Source organism: Castor canadensis, chromosome X (assembly GCF_047511655.1).
Source record: "Castor canadensis chromosome X, mCasCan1.hap1v2, whole genome shotgun sequence".
Classification (NCBI taxonomy): Eukaryota; Metazoa; Chordata; class Mammalia; order Rodentia; family Castoridae; genus Castor; species Castor canadensis.
The window spans coordinates 88,486,154-88,503,251 of NC_133405.1; the positions used below are offsets into that span (position 1 = coordinate 88,486,154).

Genomic DNA, 17,098 nt, shown 5'->3' on the forward strand with positions numbered 1-17,098 from the left:
CATGAAGAGGAATGAAATCTTATTCACAAGTTAATGGATGGAACTGGAAAACCTCATTCTGAGTGAGATTAGCCAGGCTCAGAAGACCAAAAATCATATATTCTTCCTCATACGTGGACTTTAGATCTAGGGCAAATACAGCAATGTTGTTGGACTTGGGTCACCTGACAAGGGGAGAGCACATATGGGAGGTATTGGGATAGGTAAAAAACCCAAGACAAGAAAGTGTTTGATGTTCCCACTCCAGAGGAACTAATACAGAAACCTTAAAGCGACAGAGGTCAACACGAGATGATGATCAGGAACCAGTATAAAGATCAGTTGGAGATGAATCGACTTGGGTTGTAACACATTTATACATGGAAGCAATGCTAGGAATCTCTCTGTATAGCTATCCTTAACTAGCAAAAACGCTTTGTCTTTCTTATTATGCTTATGACTTCTCTTCAACAAAATTAGAGATCAGTGCAGAAGAGGTTCTGCCTCGAAGCGAGTGCGAGTAGGAGGAAGAGGGTGGGGGCACGTGGTGGGGGGAGAAATGACACAAAGAATGTATGCACATGTAAATAAATGAATAAAAAAAAAGAATGCCATTTCTGTACTGGAGGTGTGGCGCAAGTAGTAGAGCACCTGCTTTGTAAACACAAAGCCCTAAGTTCAATTAAAAATACACCAAGAATGCCATTTCCAGATGCCCCTCTCTTCAGCATACTACCCTGCCTGGGCTGTTTGCCTCTAATTATTTCTGGGGAGATGTAAGGACCTCTATCTGTAACCTTGCCTTGAAGCTTTGAGTTTAAGGCTGACATCTTATTGTAAGGGTATTAGGAGTCAGACTGTAAAGATAATCCTCATTTTATAAACTCCTTTAATAGCTGGGAAAATTGAGATCCAGAGAGATGAACGGACTGGCCATTGAGTTACTCATTGGCCTAGAGACAATATAATATATGATAAGGAGTGAGCACGCTCTCTTGAGCCATAGAGATTAGGTTTAGGTTGTGGATCTGTAACTAACTAGCTGGGTGATCTTGGCTTATCACTTGACCTCTCTTTCCTTGGAACTGTAAAATGGGAGCAAGAATATTTACTTCCTGAGACTGTTATGAGGCACGGATAAGGCAGAGTGAAAGTATCAAATGCAATGTCAGACTCATATAGGTGCTGAGGAAAGGTTAATTTTGTATTCTGGGCCATGCTCTTTTTCCCTATCTTCATATAGGCCCTTGAACACTCACCCCTGTGCCAGGCTTTGATTTGGCTTCTCTTGTGTTCCATGATTTCTGAGCACACCTACATTAATCTCCTCCACTGACATGTAATCTCCTTGAAGAGAGGGGCCAAATGTGGCTTGGCATCTGACAGATACCCCTTTCATACCTGTGACCTAGCAGAGTTGCCATAAAGAAGTGGGAAGAGGCTTGTAAACAATGCAGAATTTAATTAACTAGAAGTTAGGTGCTTTGGTATTTTTAAAATCTAACTCTGTGTAGCAAAGAGAAATGCTTAAAGGCTTTCTGGGTAATAGGAAGCATGTGGTACCAAATTTTCCTATTTAATCAATAAATCTAATTAACTGAGGGTAAAAGAAAAAAAAACAATTATAAGAGGGTGAGTGGATTCTCCTTTTCTCCCTTTTCATCATGTTTTTTTTCTTGCCCTCCCCTATTCCCTTCTGGTATGGGAAGCAGTGAGACTTCTACCATCTACTTAGGCTTACTCTCTTCAAGTATATATGTGTGCGCACCAAAAAGCTATAGTAGTCCTGGGTGGTCAAGCTTATTTGGCCTTAGTGAAAAGAATATGAATCTTTCCAGCTTATGGAATTGTAAAGCCTCTAAAGGATTCCTAGCAGTCCCTCCCTCCTTCTCTATCAGACATTTCTGGCCTTCTCCCATCCCATTCCAGGCTCCGCTTTGGGTGCCTCCAGGTAAGCAACAGGAACCCCTCCTGCCTGGCTGCCTCTTACCATTACATATTCTTCCCAGGGTGAGGACATCCTAGACAGGAGCTCGGAGCTGATCTACACTGGGGAAATGGCCTGGATCTACCAGCCCTACGGCCGGAACCAACAGCGAGTCTTCTTCCTGTTTGACCACCAGATGGTCCTCTGCAAAAAGGTAATCCTGCCCTCTTCTTCCCTGAGGGAAATGGGCACCTTAGGAAGCCCTAGCCTTTTCCTCTTCATCATCCTTAGGCTCCCAAAGAAGTTGGCAAAAACTACGAGGGGGAAAGCATGTAGGAGATTTGTAGAAATTCCACACCAAGAACACTGGTATGGCATGGATATCACAGGCAATGAACAATGAAACTCTGAAGTTGATATATTTTATCTTGGTTTCACTTTTACTTTTGTGCTTATGACTCTTCTCACTTTCTTACACCCAGAGCTGATAGCCAGCTAGTTTGTATCAGTTGTTAAGAATATTATCATATTTTTGTCTCAGTTGATAGACAGTAGCTTCCTTGAGTACCTTTCCCCATTTCTGCTATGATGGCTCTGGCCACCTGCCCCATCCCTGCTCTAGGAACCAACAATTGGGCCTACTACTTCTGTGCAGACATGTAGGTAGGTACCTTTATGATCCAAGATTTTCCTTCATGCCTCTATCCATTTCCTACACAAAGTACATAAATTCTTCACAACTCTCAACCATGCTCTCTACCACTGTCCCTTCTCTGTAACCCATTTCAGAAGAGATGAGGAGGGGTGACATATGTTCCCAGCATAATTTTTCCCAAGGGATCCTGATGGGATACCATTCTCCTTACCTTCTCCCCCTGACAAGAAGTTCAAACCAGTTTTCTCTGTAGGAATTGGGTAGGAAGAATTTTGGATCAGGGAAAGTAAAAGAGGAAAGAGAAATCCAAGAATACTTGAAATGACTTTCCAAATTCACTGTCTTACTCTTGATTCTTTCTCCACCATCCAGCCCCTTTGTTATTTCCCTCACCCAGTAGTAAATGCCTCTGAAGAGCAGTGCCAAGTCATGACACACCAAGTTCAAGGGCTGTTATTTTTTCTAGGCTATGACATGAAGCACATATGTGTTTAAGTCCTCTGTTTTGTGTGTATGTGCATGTGTGTAGGTATCTTGCATTAAATCTTTATCTGTTTGCCTTTGAGAGTGGTTTGAGGGAACAATTGCGCTTACGTTCAGACTGCTTCAATGTTTGTAGATAAGCTCTGGATGCCAGGTCTGGAACCAATAGCCAGCTAGTTAATAAGGATAATACTTTCTTCAGTCTGGAACTGACTCTGGAAGAGTACTTTTGTGGATGTGGGACTCAACCAAACACTGATAATCTCTTTTAGCATCCCAAGCTATTGCTATGACTTCATTATATCAGGAGGCATAATTTTTGAAGGTTAATTTATGTAACCAAAGAAATTGTTAACGTATCAGCCATACCAATAGGCATGTGCCCATTCTTCTTACTAAGGTACGTTCATGCTCAGAACAACCAGTCTTAGAGAGGGAGCAAACCGTTAGGAGCATGGTTTATTTTATAGTTCCCTGTTCCTCAAGACCCTGTTGGTTTAGGCTTCTTTCAGCAAAGACTGCAGTTATTTTAAGTAAAATGTGAAACTGGGCTCTGGAAAGCAGTGGCTATAGGAGATAGGGCCAGGAGTCAAGATGAAAAACAGTGAGGCAGAGTCTAGGAATAAAGGAAAAAATGAACAAGATGAATAGTGGTTAAAATGACAATTAGCAATCTGTTTGTTCAGTCTTAAATTCTGGTTCTTATCATTCTTGGTCTATATCATAGTTGGTGCTCTGGAAGGAGTGTGGTCTTTAGTATAGACAGAATCAGATTGAAATGTCAGCTTTCACACTGCCTAGCTATATGAGTCAGGAAAGTCATCCTCTCTAAGACTATGTTTTCACATCTGAGAAATAAATTTATTGTCATCCAAGTTATAGAGTTGTTTTGAAGAAGATTTTTAAGTGAAGGATCTGGCATAAAGTTGGCTATCCACAAAAAAAGATGAATAGTGGGCCTGGTTCAGGAGCCAAGGTTCAGCAAAAGACCGAGATGGAGTGATGAGTCAATTCTAAGCCCATTAGTGGGAGCTGGTGCTTAGGAAGAAACCAGCAGCTAAGGGAGAGCTTAGGAGTTCAGAGTAGCCAAGCTAGAAGCAGGCAACAGGATGACAAAAACAAGAGAAACCTTGAAGCAGCTATAGCTTCCTTCAGATGGAAGCTTGTTCTAGTGAGAGCCATAGGCTTTCTTACCAGAGCAAAGCCAACCTAGAGTCTGGGGTCTAAAGACTACTAAGTCTGCATGGTTGGATCTTCTTGGCATTGGCTTCTCAGTGTATGACCAGCTATAACTCATGTATAAAGGCCATTAAAACTGTCTGATGTTTATGTTGAGGCTATAGTGAAGGATTTTAATATGGTATCTTCAATAGATCTTTCTATTTATCAAATAAGGGGTAAACCTGAAAAATGATCATGGAGTAAAAAGAAAGTATGCAAAGAGACAAAAGTATTTTGTCTGTCAAGTTGCTTTTGCCATTACTACAAAAGACTGTCCTATTGAGAGATAGCTGAGAAAAATGGACAAAGTGAAGGTGAAGATTCCTTTGACAAAGTAAAGTAAGAGAAGGACTAGGACTAGAGTGAGGTAAGGCTTCACCTCACTTTGTCTCCTCAAGGACACAATTTAAATGAATGCCTGAAAGCTCAGTAATTTTTGAACAAGGAATAAAGGGGGAAAGAAAGCTAAGTAATTGAATGTGGCTACATTAAGCTTTCTAATTAGCTCATATTTAAAAAGGAGGAAATAAGGGCCCCTCACAAATGGCTAAATAATGTAACGTTTCACATATTTAAAAAGAAGTGATCAAAATAGCCTCATGAATCCTAGAATATTCAAGTCAAGCTTTGTTTAAGAATACTTAAGACACTATCAGTGATTTTAAAATGCCTATTCAAATAAAGAAGAAAAAATAAATGATAGTCTTATATCCCCTTGTCAGAGATAGATGGTTTGATGTCTAACAGAAGAACATAAATTCCTTTGCCCCAAAAGGAAAGAGAGCCTAAACCTAACTAGATGGAATTGAAGCCAACGGATCTGAGGTAATAAGAAAGAGAGATGCAGTGGCCATTGGGGCTCAGCATTAGTTTCAAAGAGTAAGTCATTTCTCATTTAATCCTGTTTCTATTTTATCAGTAGGTAGATTAGTAGATGGAGGGATTGGAGTGAACAGAGTATCTAGATTTCATTCTGGCATTTCAGATTCTTCCATTATTTTCTTGCAGAGAGAAGAAATAAGGAGTGATACATAAAGCATAAACTTGTAGTCAGATAGTTATGGACTCAAGACCTTTCATTTTTTATACCTCTATTATATCATTTCTAAAATGGGGAAAAATTACTTGACAGGATACTTATTAAGAATAAATTAAGTTGGTACATGTAAAATGCCTGTACATGTACCTACCAGGTGCTTGTTAAGTTTTGTTTTCCCCACCTTTAACAAAGAAATAGGCAGTCTTATAAGGTAGTCAGCTCCCTTAATGTTTTCTAACTTGGGTAAGCAGAAAGTAAAGAGGAGAAAGGTTGGCATCCTATTAGAAATGATAAACTCCATTAGGCAGGGAAGTTGTGATGATTTAAATCTGTTTTGGGTACCTACTAACTATGTCCCTGTGAAGGTGCTCAGAACATTATTAATAAGTAGCATGTGGGCAGCCTGGTCTCAACAGAGCCACAGGCAACCAGGGCTCAGGTGGGCTCTGTCTCCTTTCTATGTACAGAAGAAGACCAGGGAAACATTTGGGGCTTTCTCAGCTGCTCTTCTCTGGATGATCCCTGAGTGAGGCAAGACCAAAGAAGACAGAGTACTGAGCACAGCCTAAATGGGTAGATAAAAGTAAAAGCTTGTATGATGGCTCAGTGTGAGGTGTATAGTATGCCAAGGTCTTCATAATGCTAGACTTTGGAGAAAGGTAGCCAGCTTGAGCTAGAGGGTTACAGTCACAAAAGGCTTCTTTGGTAAATAAGAACATGTGAATTTGACCATGAAGTGTAAAATGGATTATAATAGAAGTATATGGTTGAGGCAGGAAGGGCCCATTGTGTGCCCGAGCAGACCTGTGGTTTTGGTGAGTGGATTGACCACACTCTCATTCTTAAAGAGTATATAGAATTCCCAGAGACAGTGGAATACCTATGTAAATTGAAAAATATTCTGAATTACCTTTGCTTTCACTGACAATATTTAAGTTACGATGTTTAACTTATTTGGAAAGTTTAAATGAGCTCAAAGAGGCAATGAAATTTTTAGTTTTATCAAAAGGGATTTTAAAAGACTATGAAATACTGGCCCAGAAACAAGAAAGTTCAAGGCCATATTTAGTGGATAATGCTAGCCTCATGACCTGGAAACTCCTTGTTTAAATTAGAGCTTTACAGTCATTTTACATGGCAAGGACAACTCTTCTCATTTCATAGTTGGGGTAATTGAGACTGAGAGAGTTTAAGTGGCTTTCCCACAACCGTATAGCTAGTAGGTTAAACACCTAGGATTTAAACTCAGGTCATTGGACTCTACCTCATGCACTTCCCACTCCTCCATGTTGTTTCATTGGCTTTAGCTACCCTTTCTGAGTGGATGTCTTGAGCCAGTAGATCATCCTTAACCATTCCTATTACATCCATACTCTTGGTTTATGACTAATCTGAAGCCCGAAAACTCACATTCAAACCTCTGGGGAGCTGCAAAGGGAGAATTTTACTAAGGTATCATTCTGTCCCTTTTTCCCCTGCTACACAAGCAAAAATTCTCTAGTTCCTTTTGTCCTTATCTGTCTAAATAAACAATAGGAGGTTCAATTAATGCTGTTAATATAGCTCCAAGGTTATGTACATGTTTTCCATTTTTGGAAGCTACCAAAGATTTTTGAAGGCGGACAATGATTATGAGGTACCAGTTCAGTGAAGTGTGGAAGGAAAGCTAAAGGTTGAAGTTAAGAACATGAAAGTTGAGGCTGCTAAGATTTTAACTACTTGTTAGCTGTGTTGTTTAAATCTGGCTTTCCAGATCTATATGTATTGTCTTACGAATGGTAAGGCAGAATTCAAACCTTATATCCATCCATTTTCCCAGCTTGTCCTCTTTTTGTACGGTTATATTGGCCTGATAAGACCCACTTTTTGAGCATGTATTTCACAAGTACTTTTGAGAATTTACAAGTCAGTGCATTGGAGCCATTCCATCCCTTTGGCCAGGGCTAAGCTTGTATACTTTGAGCATGGTAAAAGAAACCTAGGCCCTAAAATAGGCTTAGGGAAACATTGGCCCTCTCTGTAGAACTGGCTTTATTCTTTCCTGTGAGCTTGATGCTGTGGGTATCCAACGGATCTGAACTTGATGCTGGCAGTACTCAAAGAATCAGAACCCATCTGTATTCTCAGTTAATTTATACATACAATAATTATGGCAAAAAAAAGAACAATGTGATTATTTTTTGCAAAGTAATTAAACACCACCTGTATTCCCCAGCCTGAGGCTTTGAGATCCACATAACTATGTTGAGAATCCTTCAAGACAGCCTTCTTCAGCCACACTGAAAAGCCCAGTGTTATGCCACTATCCTATGAAGAGTTAGGATTGGGAATGCGAGTAGCCAAAGGCAGACCCTTCCAGGCGTCCTAAAGCTGAGATGTAAGGTATGTTAGGCAATTTAGTAGAATGGGAATGTTTTTGTTTTGTTTTGTTTTTTGGCAGTACTGGGGTTTTAACTCATGGTCTCATGCTTGCTAGACAGGTACTATGTACCACTTGAGCCCCAGCCCTTTTTAGCTTTCATTATTTTTTTGATAGGGTCTCACATTTTGGCCCAGGTGCAGTTCTCCTACCTATGCCTCCCTGTAGCTGGGATTACAGGCACGTGCCACCACTGCCAGGCTTATTTCCTGATACAGTGTTTTTCTAACTTTCTGCCTGAGCTGGCTTTGAATCAGAATCCTCTTAATCTCTGCTTACCATGTGGTTGGATTACAGACCACTGTAAGTAAGTATAGCATACTATACTTATGTATGTATCTCTAAATATTACATAGCATTGTTTTGTATCTTTTTAAGTGGAGCAAATACAAATGAGATAAAAGTGTACAGAAAGAAAACCAGGTGAATGATGAACAGGAGATGGAGGATGCCTTGGGATCATAGCTTTTGGATTGAGTGGCTGGTTCCTCAATACTTACTACATTGTTAAAAATGTAAGTAAGTAGAGAAGAACACCATGCATGGACTTATGATTAATGTCTCATTGAGTAGAATTAGGATTAATACAGTCCTGTGTACATGAGAGCAAAACAACAATAACAAGTAGGCAACATATTGTTTGTGCTCATCCATAATTTTGCTTTTCTCACACAATAAGATTTGTGAGATTCATCTATGTCGATACAGGAAACTTTTCCTTATTCACTATTTCCCCCATTCTTCTTGCCAAACTAGGCCTTCTCTAAAAATCCCAAGAATGCTAAGTGTTAGATCAATCCTAAGTAATCCTCCCTGGCCAGCAGTCCGTATCTTCCCAGTTACTCTTAACACTCAGCCCTCCTCTGATGTCTTGGCCTCACTGGTCTGCTTGGATTTCTTAGCACATTTCAGACAACCAATAAGCTCATTTTATGCTTTTGGTAGGCCTCCCAATATTTGGGAAGAGGAAGAATGCTTGCTAATAGTGGTGTACTGCTTTCTATATCCCATCAGTAGTCCTGCCAACACACCAAGGATTAATGGTGGGATCTGTAACAGTCTTTGGATGTGGGACATCTCTTAGGACATCTAGTTAACCAGCTTGTCAATGTCAGACTGCTCATCTAACCTTAAATTTAGACCACAACATCCCCCATTTGTATTCCAAAACAATAACAGTGTTAGCACCCTACTATGCCCATGTACCATCTTTTCTGGTACCCACTCTTACATGTACCTCCAACAAAATACTTTCTCTTCCTTCCCACTTAGGACCTAATCCGGAGAGATATCCTATACTATAAAGGCCGCATTGATATGGATAAATATGAGGTGGTTGACATTGAAGATGGCAGAGATGATGACTTTAATGTCAGCATGAAGAATGCCTTCAAGCTTCACAACAAGGAGACAGAAGAGGTACATCTTTTCTTTGCCAAGAAGCTGGAAGAAAAAATACGTTGGCTCAGGGCTTTCAGAGAAGAGAGGAAAATGGTACAAGAAGATGAAAAAATAGGTAAGTGACTTGAGCGGAGAAAGAAGAATATGACTACGAAGAATAGAGATTATTTGAGTTGATTATCTATCTTCTGAGAGTCAGAGGGAAGATTTCTGACCTAAGCTACTTGTTAAGTTCCTTTTTGTAAATATCAATAGCTTCTATTAGTTATGGGGAGTTATAGATTGATGTTCCCCCAAAATCTCTATTCTAGGTAGGAATATCATACTGAAAACTGGTATTCCCTAAATGTGTATTTATTAATGAATAAAAAACAAAACAGTTCCAGATCTCTGTCTTTACGGTTAGCCAAAGCAAATTTGGTAGAATTGTTCTGATAAGACTCAGATAACTTTCCTATTTTGTTTGTGTGGTTCTAGGAATCGAACCCAGGGCTTTGCACATGGTAACCCAAGTGTTCTACCATTGAGCTATATTCCTCAGCCCTCATCCAACTTTCTAGTCAGAGTCTGGCAACATAATCCTGATGCAGACCAAGACAAGGGAGTTGTTTTTAATCACAAAATTCAGGCCCCCTTCTGGAGGAGATGGGCTATGGGACTCACTAGAATCTTATACCAAGTTCTTTGTGAGGGCCAAAGTGCCTGTAAGACATTTCTGACTGGTACATTCAGTTGAATAAATTCAGTTTACCAAGAAAAATGCATGTCTAACATATGCTAGGCTAATCAGATCTCATCTTTTTAGGTGGCTGAATTGCTAGTAGTATTGGCCTCTGGAGCAAAGACTTCTGATTATTTAACTTGTTAACAAATAATATCTGGTGTATATATTGGTATTAAGGTACTTCAAATGTTAACTAAATGGTCCTAAACTATGGATTAAAATGATTTGCACATATGTATCATACTCTGTATGAGATATTTTAAGTAAATTACAGAAAATACAATAGGGTTTAAAACCTTGACCATTTGTGTGATTCAGATTCACAGTAAAACATACATTTTGGCTTGAAACAAATCGTTCCCCTTTTTCAGGGTGATATAGGTAAGAGTAATATTTTTCGTGCTGCTTCCAAACTGTAGGATTTAGGTGCCATTGGCCATATCTTTGTGGCTTATAAAGTACAATCTGGTCTCTTGTTCATGATCCTGTTTTTATCAGAAAAATACCAGACAGCTAACTTTTGTAATACCCTAAAAAGACACAGAGTTTCTGTATTCTCCACCTTTACGGGATGGAATTGTGCCTTAAAATACCTATATACTCAAGTTGATAGAAACTGCCTCTGGAAAAATGAGTCCTGGTGCAAAGGGTTCTCCTATTCTTCCATTTTGGGGATTGAAGTAACTTAGAGGTAAGTATGGGTGGCTAGAAAAACATTAATTCTAGTCTTCTCCTTAGATCTTGGGTAGGGTACACATTGATAAATCTCTTTGAGTCTCATTAGAGTCAAATTGCCTTTAGCAGATGGGTACGGCATTGGTATAGAGATGTTGTTAGATACTTCTCACAATAGCCGGCATCAGCAGCCTCTGTCCCACTCCAGGCAGTTAGAGATATTAAAGGAATGGTTTTAGTGTGCAGGCCCTGTGACAATTAAAAGGTCCCTGTCATTCCTTCTGGTTCCATTACCATGTCTCCCACAAAATGCCCTAATAACCTGTAACTAAAAATTTGACTCTAGAGCTGGGAAGTGACTCATGCCTGTAATCCTAATTACATGGGAGACTGAGATCCAGAGAGTCACAGTTTGAGTTCAACCCAGGCAAATAGTTCACGAGACACCATTTTAACCAATAGCTGGGTATGGTGTCATGTGTCCATCATCTCAGCTACACAGGAGGTTGGAATCAGGAGGATCATTGTGCCAGGCCGCCCTGGGCAAAAAACGTTTGTGAGATCCCATCTCAGCATAAAAGAAGCTGGATGTGGTAGCACATGCCTGTCATCATAGCCATAACAAGAAGTGTAAAATATGAGGACCCAACCTGGGCAAAAATGCGAGACCCTATCTCCAAAATTACAAGAGCAAAAACAGCTGGAGGCATGGCTCAAATGGAGGTGCAAGGCCCTGAGTTCAAACGCCAGCAACAGAAAAATTCCATAAATTATTTTCTGACAGGCTTATATTATTTTTTAAAAATAATGAAGGTTGTGAAGAGTATTATTTTTCAGTCTGATAATAATAGTAAATCACTATGATTGTAGGAAATCTGGGGAGAACAAAAAACACAATCACTAGAACAAAAATCGCATTCAACCCAGCAAGAACTTTTATAACATTTTGTCATATTTCCTTCTCATCTTTTTTTCTGTCTTTTAAAACAATTTTACTGAATCTTTTCTTTTTTCCCCTCCACACTGCCTCTTCATGGTGCATAGGTATAATTTTGTGTCCTCATTTTTCGCTCCACATTGTATCATCAACATTTCCACCAAATCATTTAATATTTTAATAACCACTTTTATAATTGTCACATTGTTTTACCATAATTTTAATGTTTTTTATTGTTACTTTTTAATTCTAAATTTAATAATGGACCACAATAACCATTTAAATTCCTGCTGAAATGTATAAACAACTGTTTTAGAAAAGACTCCACCAGAAAACTCTTAGGTATGGTAACACACCTTCAGCAAAGTAACAGGATACAAAATCAGCATATGAAAATGAATAGCTTTTCTATATACCAATAATGAACATGCCAAGAAAGAAATTAGGAAAACAATTCCATTCACAATAACCTCAAAAAAAAAGTATCTCAGAATAAATGTAAGAGTTGAAAGACCTATACAATGAAAACTATAGAACATAGAAGAAAGAATTGGAGGTGGAAAGATGTACCAAGTTCAGAAATCAGCAGAATTAATATTGTGAAAATAATTATATTACTGAAAATGGTTTACAGATTCATTGAACTTTTGATCAAAATCTTTTTTTTATTGTTTTATTATTCATATGTGCATACAAGGCTTGGGTCATTTCTCCCCCTGCCCCCACTCCCTCCCTTACCACCCACTCCCCCTTGATACCCAGCAGAAACTATTTTGCCCTTATCTCTAATTTTGTTGAAGAGAGAATATAAGCAATAACAGGAAGGAACAAGGGTTTTTGCTGGTTGAGATAAGGAGAGCTATACAGGGAGTTGACTCACATTAATTTCCTGTGCGTGGGTGTTACCTTCTAGGTTAATTCTTTTTGATCTAACCTTTTCTCTAGTTCCTGGTCCTCTTTTCCTATTGGCCTCAGTTGCTTTTAAGGTATCTGCTTTAGTTTCTCTACGTTAAGGGCAACAAATGCTAGCTAATTTTTTAGGTGTCTTACCTATCCTCACCCTCCCTTGTGTGCTCTCACTTTTGTCATGTGCTCAAAGTCCAATCCCCTTGTTGTGTTTGCCCTTGATCTAATGTCCGCATATGAGGGAGAACATATGATTTTTGGTCTTTTGGGCCAGGCTAACCTCACTCAGAATGATGTTCTCCAATTCCATCCATTTACCAGCGAATGATAACATTTCGTTCTTCTTCATGGCTGCATAAAATTCCATTGTGTATAGATACCACATTTTCTTAATCCATTCGTCGGTGGTGGGGCATCTTGGCTGTTTCCATAACTTGGCTATTGTGAATAGTGCTGCAATAAACATGGGTGTACAGGTGCCTCTGGAGTAACCTGTGTCACATTCTTTTGGGTATATCCCCAAGAGTGGTATTGCTGGATCATATGGTAGATCAATGTTTAGCTTTTTAAGTAGCCTCCAAATTTTTTTCCAGAGTGGTTGTACTAGTTTACATTCCCACCAAAAGTGTAAGAGGGTTCCTTTTTCCACGCATCCTCACCAACACCTATTGTTGGTGGTGTTGCTGATGATGGCTATTCTAACAGGGGTGAGGTGGAATCTTAGTGTGGTTTTAATTTGCATTTCCTTTATTGCTAGAGATGGTGAGCATTTTTTCATGTGTTTTTTGGCCATTTGAATTTCTTCTTTTGAGAAAGTTCTGTTTAGGTCACTTGCCCATTTCTTTATTGGTTCATTAGTTTTGGGAGAATTTAGTTTCTTAAGTTCCCTATATATTCTGGTTATCAGTCCTTTGTCTGATGTATAGCTGGCAAATATTTTCTCCCACTCTGTGGGTGTTCTCTTCAGTTTAGAGACCATTTCTTTTGATGAACAGAAGCTTTTTAGTTTTATGAGGTCCCATTTATCTATGCTATCTCTTAGTTGCTGTGCTGCTGGGGTTTCGTTGAGAAAGTTCTTACCTATACCTATTAATTCCAGAGTATTTCCTACTCTTTCCTGTATCAACTTTAGAGTTTGTGGTCTGATATTAAGATCCTTGATCCATTTTGAGTTAATCTTGGTATAGGGTGATATACATGGATCTAGTTTCAGTTTTTTGCAGACTACTAACCAGTTTTCCCAGCAGTTTTTGTTGAAGAGGCTGCTATTTCTCCATCGTGTATTTTTAGCTCCTTTGTCAAAGACAAGTTGGTTATAGTTGTGTGGCTTCATATCTGGGTCCTCTATTCTGTTCCACTGGTCTTCATGTCTGTTTTTGTGCCAGTACCATGCTGTTTTTATTGATATTGCTTTGTAATATAGTTTGAAGTCAGGTATTGTGATACCTCCTGCACTGTTCTTTTGACTGTATTGCCTTGGCTATTCGTGGTTTCCTGTGTTTCCATAAAAATTTCAGGGTAGATTTTTCTATCTCTTTAATGAATGTCATTGGAATTTTGATGGGAATTGCATTAAACATGTAGATTACTTTTGGGAGTATCGACATTTTTACTATGTTGATTCTACCAATCCATGAGCATGGGAGATCTCTCCATTTTCTATAGTCTTCCTCAGTCTCTTCCTTCAGAAGTGTATAGTTTTCCTTGTAGAGGTCTTTCACATCTTTTGTTAGGTTTACACCTAGGTATTTGATTTTTTTTGAGGCTATTGTAAATGGAATTGTTTTCATACATTCTTTTTCCGTTTGCTCATTGTTAGTGTATAGAAATGCTAATGATTTTTCTATGTTGATTTTATATCCTGCTACCTTGCTATAGCTATTGATGATGTCTAGAAGCTTCTGAGTAGAGTTTTTTGGGTCTTTAAGGTATAGGATCATGTCGTCTGCAAATAGGGATATTTTGACAGTTTCTTTACCTATTTGTATTCCTTTTATTCCTTCTTCTTGCCTAATTGCTCTGGCTAGGAATTCCAGTACTATGTTGAATAGGAGTGGAGATAGTGGGCATCTTTGTTTTAGAGGGAATGGTTTCAGTTTTTCTCCATTAAGTATAATGCTGGCTGTAGGTTTGTCATATATAGCTTTTATAATGTTGAGGTACTTTCCTTGTATTCCTAGTTTTCTTAGAGCTTTTATCATGAAATGGTGTTGGATCTTATCAAAGGCTTTTTCTGCATCTATTGAGATGATCAAGTGGTTTTTGTCTTTGCTTCTGTTAATGTGGTTTATTACGTTTATTGATTTTCGTATGTTGAACCACCCCTGCATCCCTGGGATGAAGCCTACTTGGTTGTGGTGAATAATCTTTTTGATGTGTTGTTGAATTCGGTTTGCCATTATTTTATTGAGGATTTTTGCGTCAATGTTCATTAAGGAGATTGGCCTATAGTTCTCCTTTTTGGAGGTGTCTTTGCCTGGTTTTGGGATAAGTGTAATACTGGCTTCATAAAATGTGTTTGGCAGTTTTCCTTCCCTTTCTATTTCGTGGAACAGTTTAAGGAGGGTTGGTATCAGTTCTTCTTTAAAGGTCTGATAGAATTCAGCAGAGAATCCATCAGGTCCTGGACTTTTCTTTTTGGGGAGACTCTTGATTGCTGCTTCAATTTCATTTTGTGTTGTAGATTTATTCAGGTGATTAATTTCCTCTTGTTTCAGTATTGGATGGTCATATGTATCTAGAAATCTGTCCATTTCTTTTAGATTTTCAAATTTATTTGAATATAGGTTCTCAAAGTAGTCTCTGATGATTTCCTGGACTTCCATGGTGTTTGTTGTTATCTCCCCTTTTGCATTCCTGATTCTACCAATTTGGGTTTTTTCTCTCCTCATTTTAGTCAGGTTTGCCAAGGGTCTACCGATCTTGTTTATTTTTTCAAAGAACCAATTTTTTGTTTCATTAATTCTTTGTATGGTTTTTTTGGTTTGTATTTCATTGATTTCAGCTCTTATTTTTATTATTACTCTCCTTCTATTTGTTTTGGGATTTGCTTGTTCTTGTTTTTCTAGGAGTTTGAGATGTATCATTAGGTCATTGATTTGGGATCTTTCAGTCTTTTTAATATATGCACTCATGGCTATAAACTTTCCTCTCAGGACTGCCTTAGCTGTGTCCCATAGGTTCCGGTAGGTTGTGTTTTCATTTTCATTGACTTCCAGGAACTTTTTAATTTCCTCTTTTATTTCATCGATGATCTATTCTTCATTAAGTAATGAGTTATTTAGTTTCCAGCTGTTTGCATATTTTTTGTCTTTACTTTTGTTGTTGAGTTCTACTTTTACTGCATTGTGATCAGATAGTATGCATGGTATAATTTCTGTTTTCTTATATTTGTTGAGACTTGCTTTGTGCCGTAGGATATGATCTATTTTGGAGAAGGTTCCATGGGCTGCTGAGAAGAATGTATATTGTGTAGAAGTTGGATGAAATGTTCTGTAGACATCAACTAGGTCCATTTGATCTATTGCATATTTTAGATCTTGGATTTCTTTATTGAGTTTTTGTTTGGATGACCTATCTATTGATGATAATGGGGTGTTAACGTCTCCCACAACCACTGTGTTGGCGTTTATATATGCCTTTAGGTCTTTCAGGGTATGTTTGATGAAATTGGGTGCGTTGACATTGGGTGCATAAGGGTTGATAATTATTATTTCCTTTTGGTCTATTTCCCCTTTTATTAGTATGGAATGTCCTTCTTTATCTCATTTGATCAATGTAGGTTTAAAGTCTACTTTGTCAGAGATAAGTATTGCTACTCCTGCCTGTTTTCGGGGGCCATTGGCTTGGTAAATCTTCTTCTAGCCTTTCATCCTTAGCCTATGCTTATTTCTGTTGGTGAGATGAGTCTCCTGTAAGCAACAAATTGTTGGATCTTCCTTTTTAATCCATTTCATCAAGTGGTGCCTTTTGATGGGTGAATTAAGTCCATTAACATTAAGCGTTAGTACTGATAGGTATGTGGTGATTCCTGTCATTTAGTTGTCTTAGTTGTTTGAAGGTTTGATTGTGCTTACCTAAGTTGAGGTTACTCTCTACTTTCTTGCTTTTTCTTTTCCTGTGCTTTGGCGCTGCCTGTCTTTTCATAGTTAAGTTGGGTTTCACTTTCTGTGTGCAGAATCCCTTGCAGAATCTTTTGTAGTGGTGGCTTTGTGGTCACATATTGTTTTAGTTTCTGCTTATCATGGAAGACTCCATCTATTTTGAATGATAGTTTTGCTGAGTAGAGTATCCTGGGGTTGAAGTTATTTTCATTCAGTGCCCAGAAGATCTCATCCCACGCTCTTCTTGCTTTTAATGTTTCTGTTGAGAAGTCTGCTGCAATTTTGATGGGTTTACCTTTGTATGTTACTTGTTTTTTCTGTCTTACAGCCTTCAATATTCTTTCCCTAGTTTCTGAACTTGTTGTTTTAATGATGATCTGTCATGAGTTAGTTCTATTTTGATCTGGTTTGTTTGGTGTTCTGGAGGCCTATTGCATCTGTATGGGAATATCTTTCTTTAGATTTGGGAAATTTTCCATTATTATTTTGTTGAATATATTACGCATTCCCTTTGCTTGCACCTCTTCTTCTTCAATGCCCATGATTCTCAAGTTTGGTCTTTTGATGGAGTCGGTGAGTTCTTGCATTTTCTTTTCACAGGTCTTGAGTTGTTTAATTAATAGTTCTTC

The 17,098-nt window shown here is 38.5% G+C and overlaps 1 protein-coding gene across 10 annotated transcripts in view; it reads left to right on the forward strand.

Moving 5' to 3' along the window:
• Arhgef9 (Cdc42 guanine nucleotide exchange factor 9) overlaps window positions 1-17,098 on the forward strand; it is a 354,155-nt gene that overhangs the window by 313,745 nt on the left and 23,312 nt on the right. For all 10 annotated transcript variants that reach the window (XM_074062552.1, XM_074062551.1, XM_074062553.1 and 7 more), the window contains 2 exons: window positions 1,989-2,120; window positions 8,996-9,239. In XM_074062552.1, the coding sequence (XP_073918653.1) occupies window positions 1,989-2,120; window positions 8,996-9,239 (376 nt within the window). The remainder of the gene's footprint in view (window positions 1-1,988; window positions 2,121-8,995; window positions 9,240-17,098) is intronic.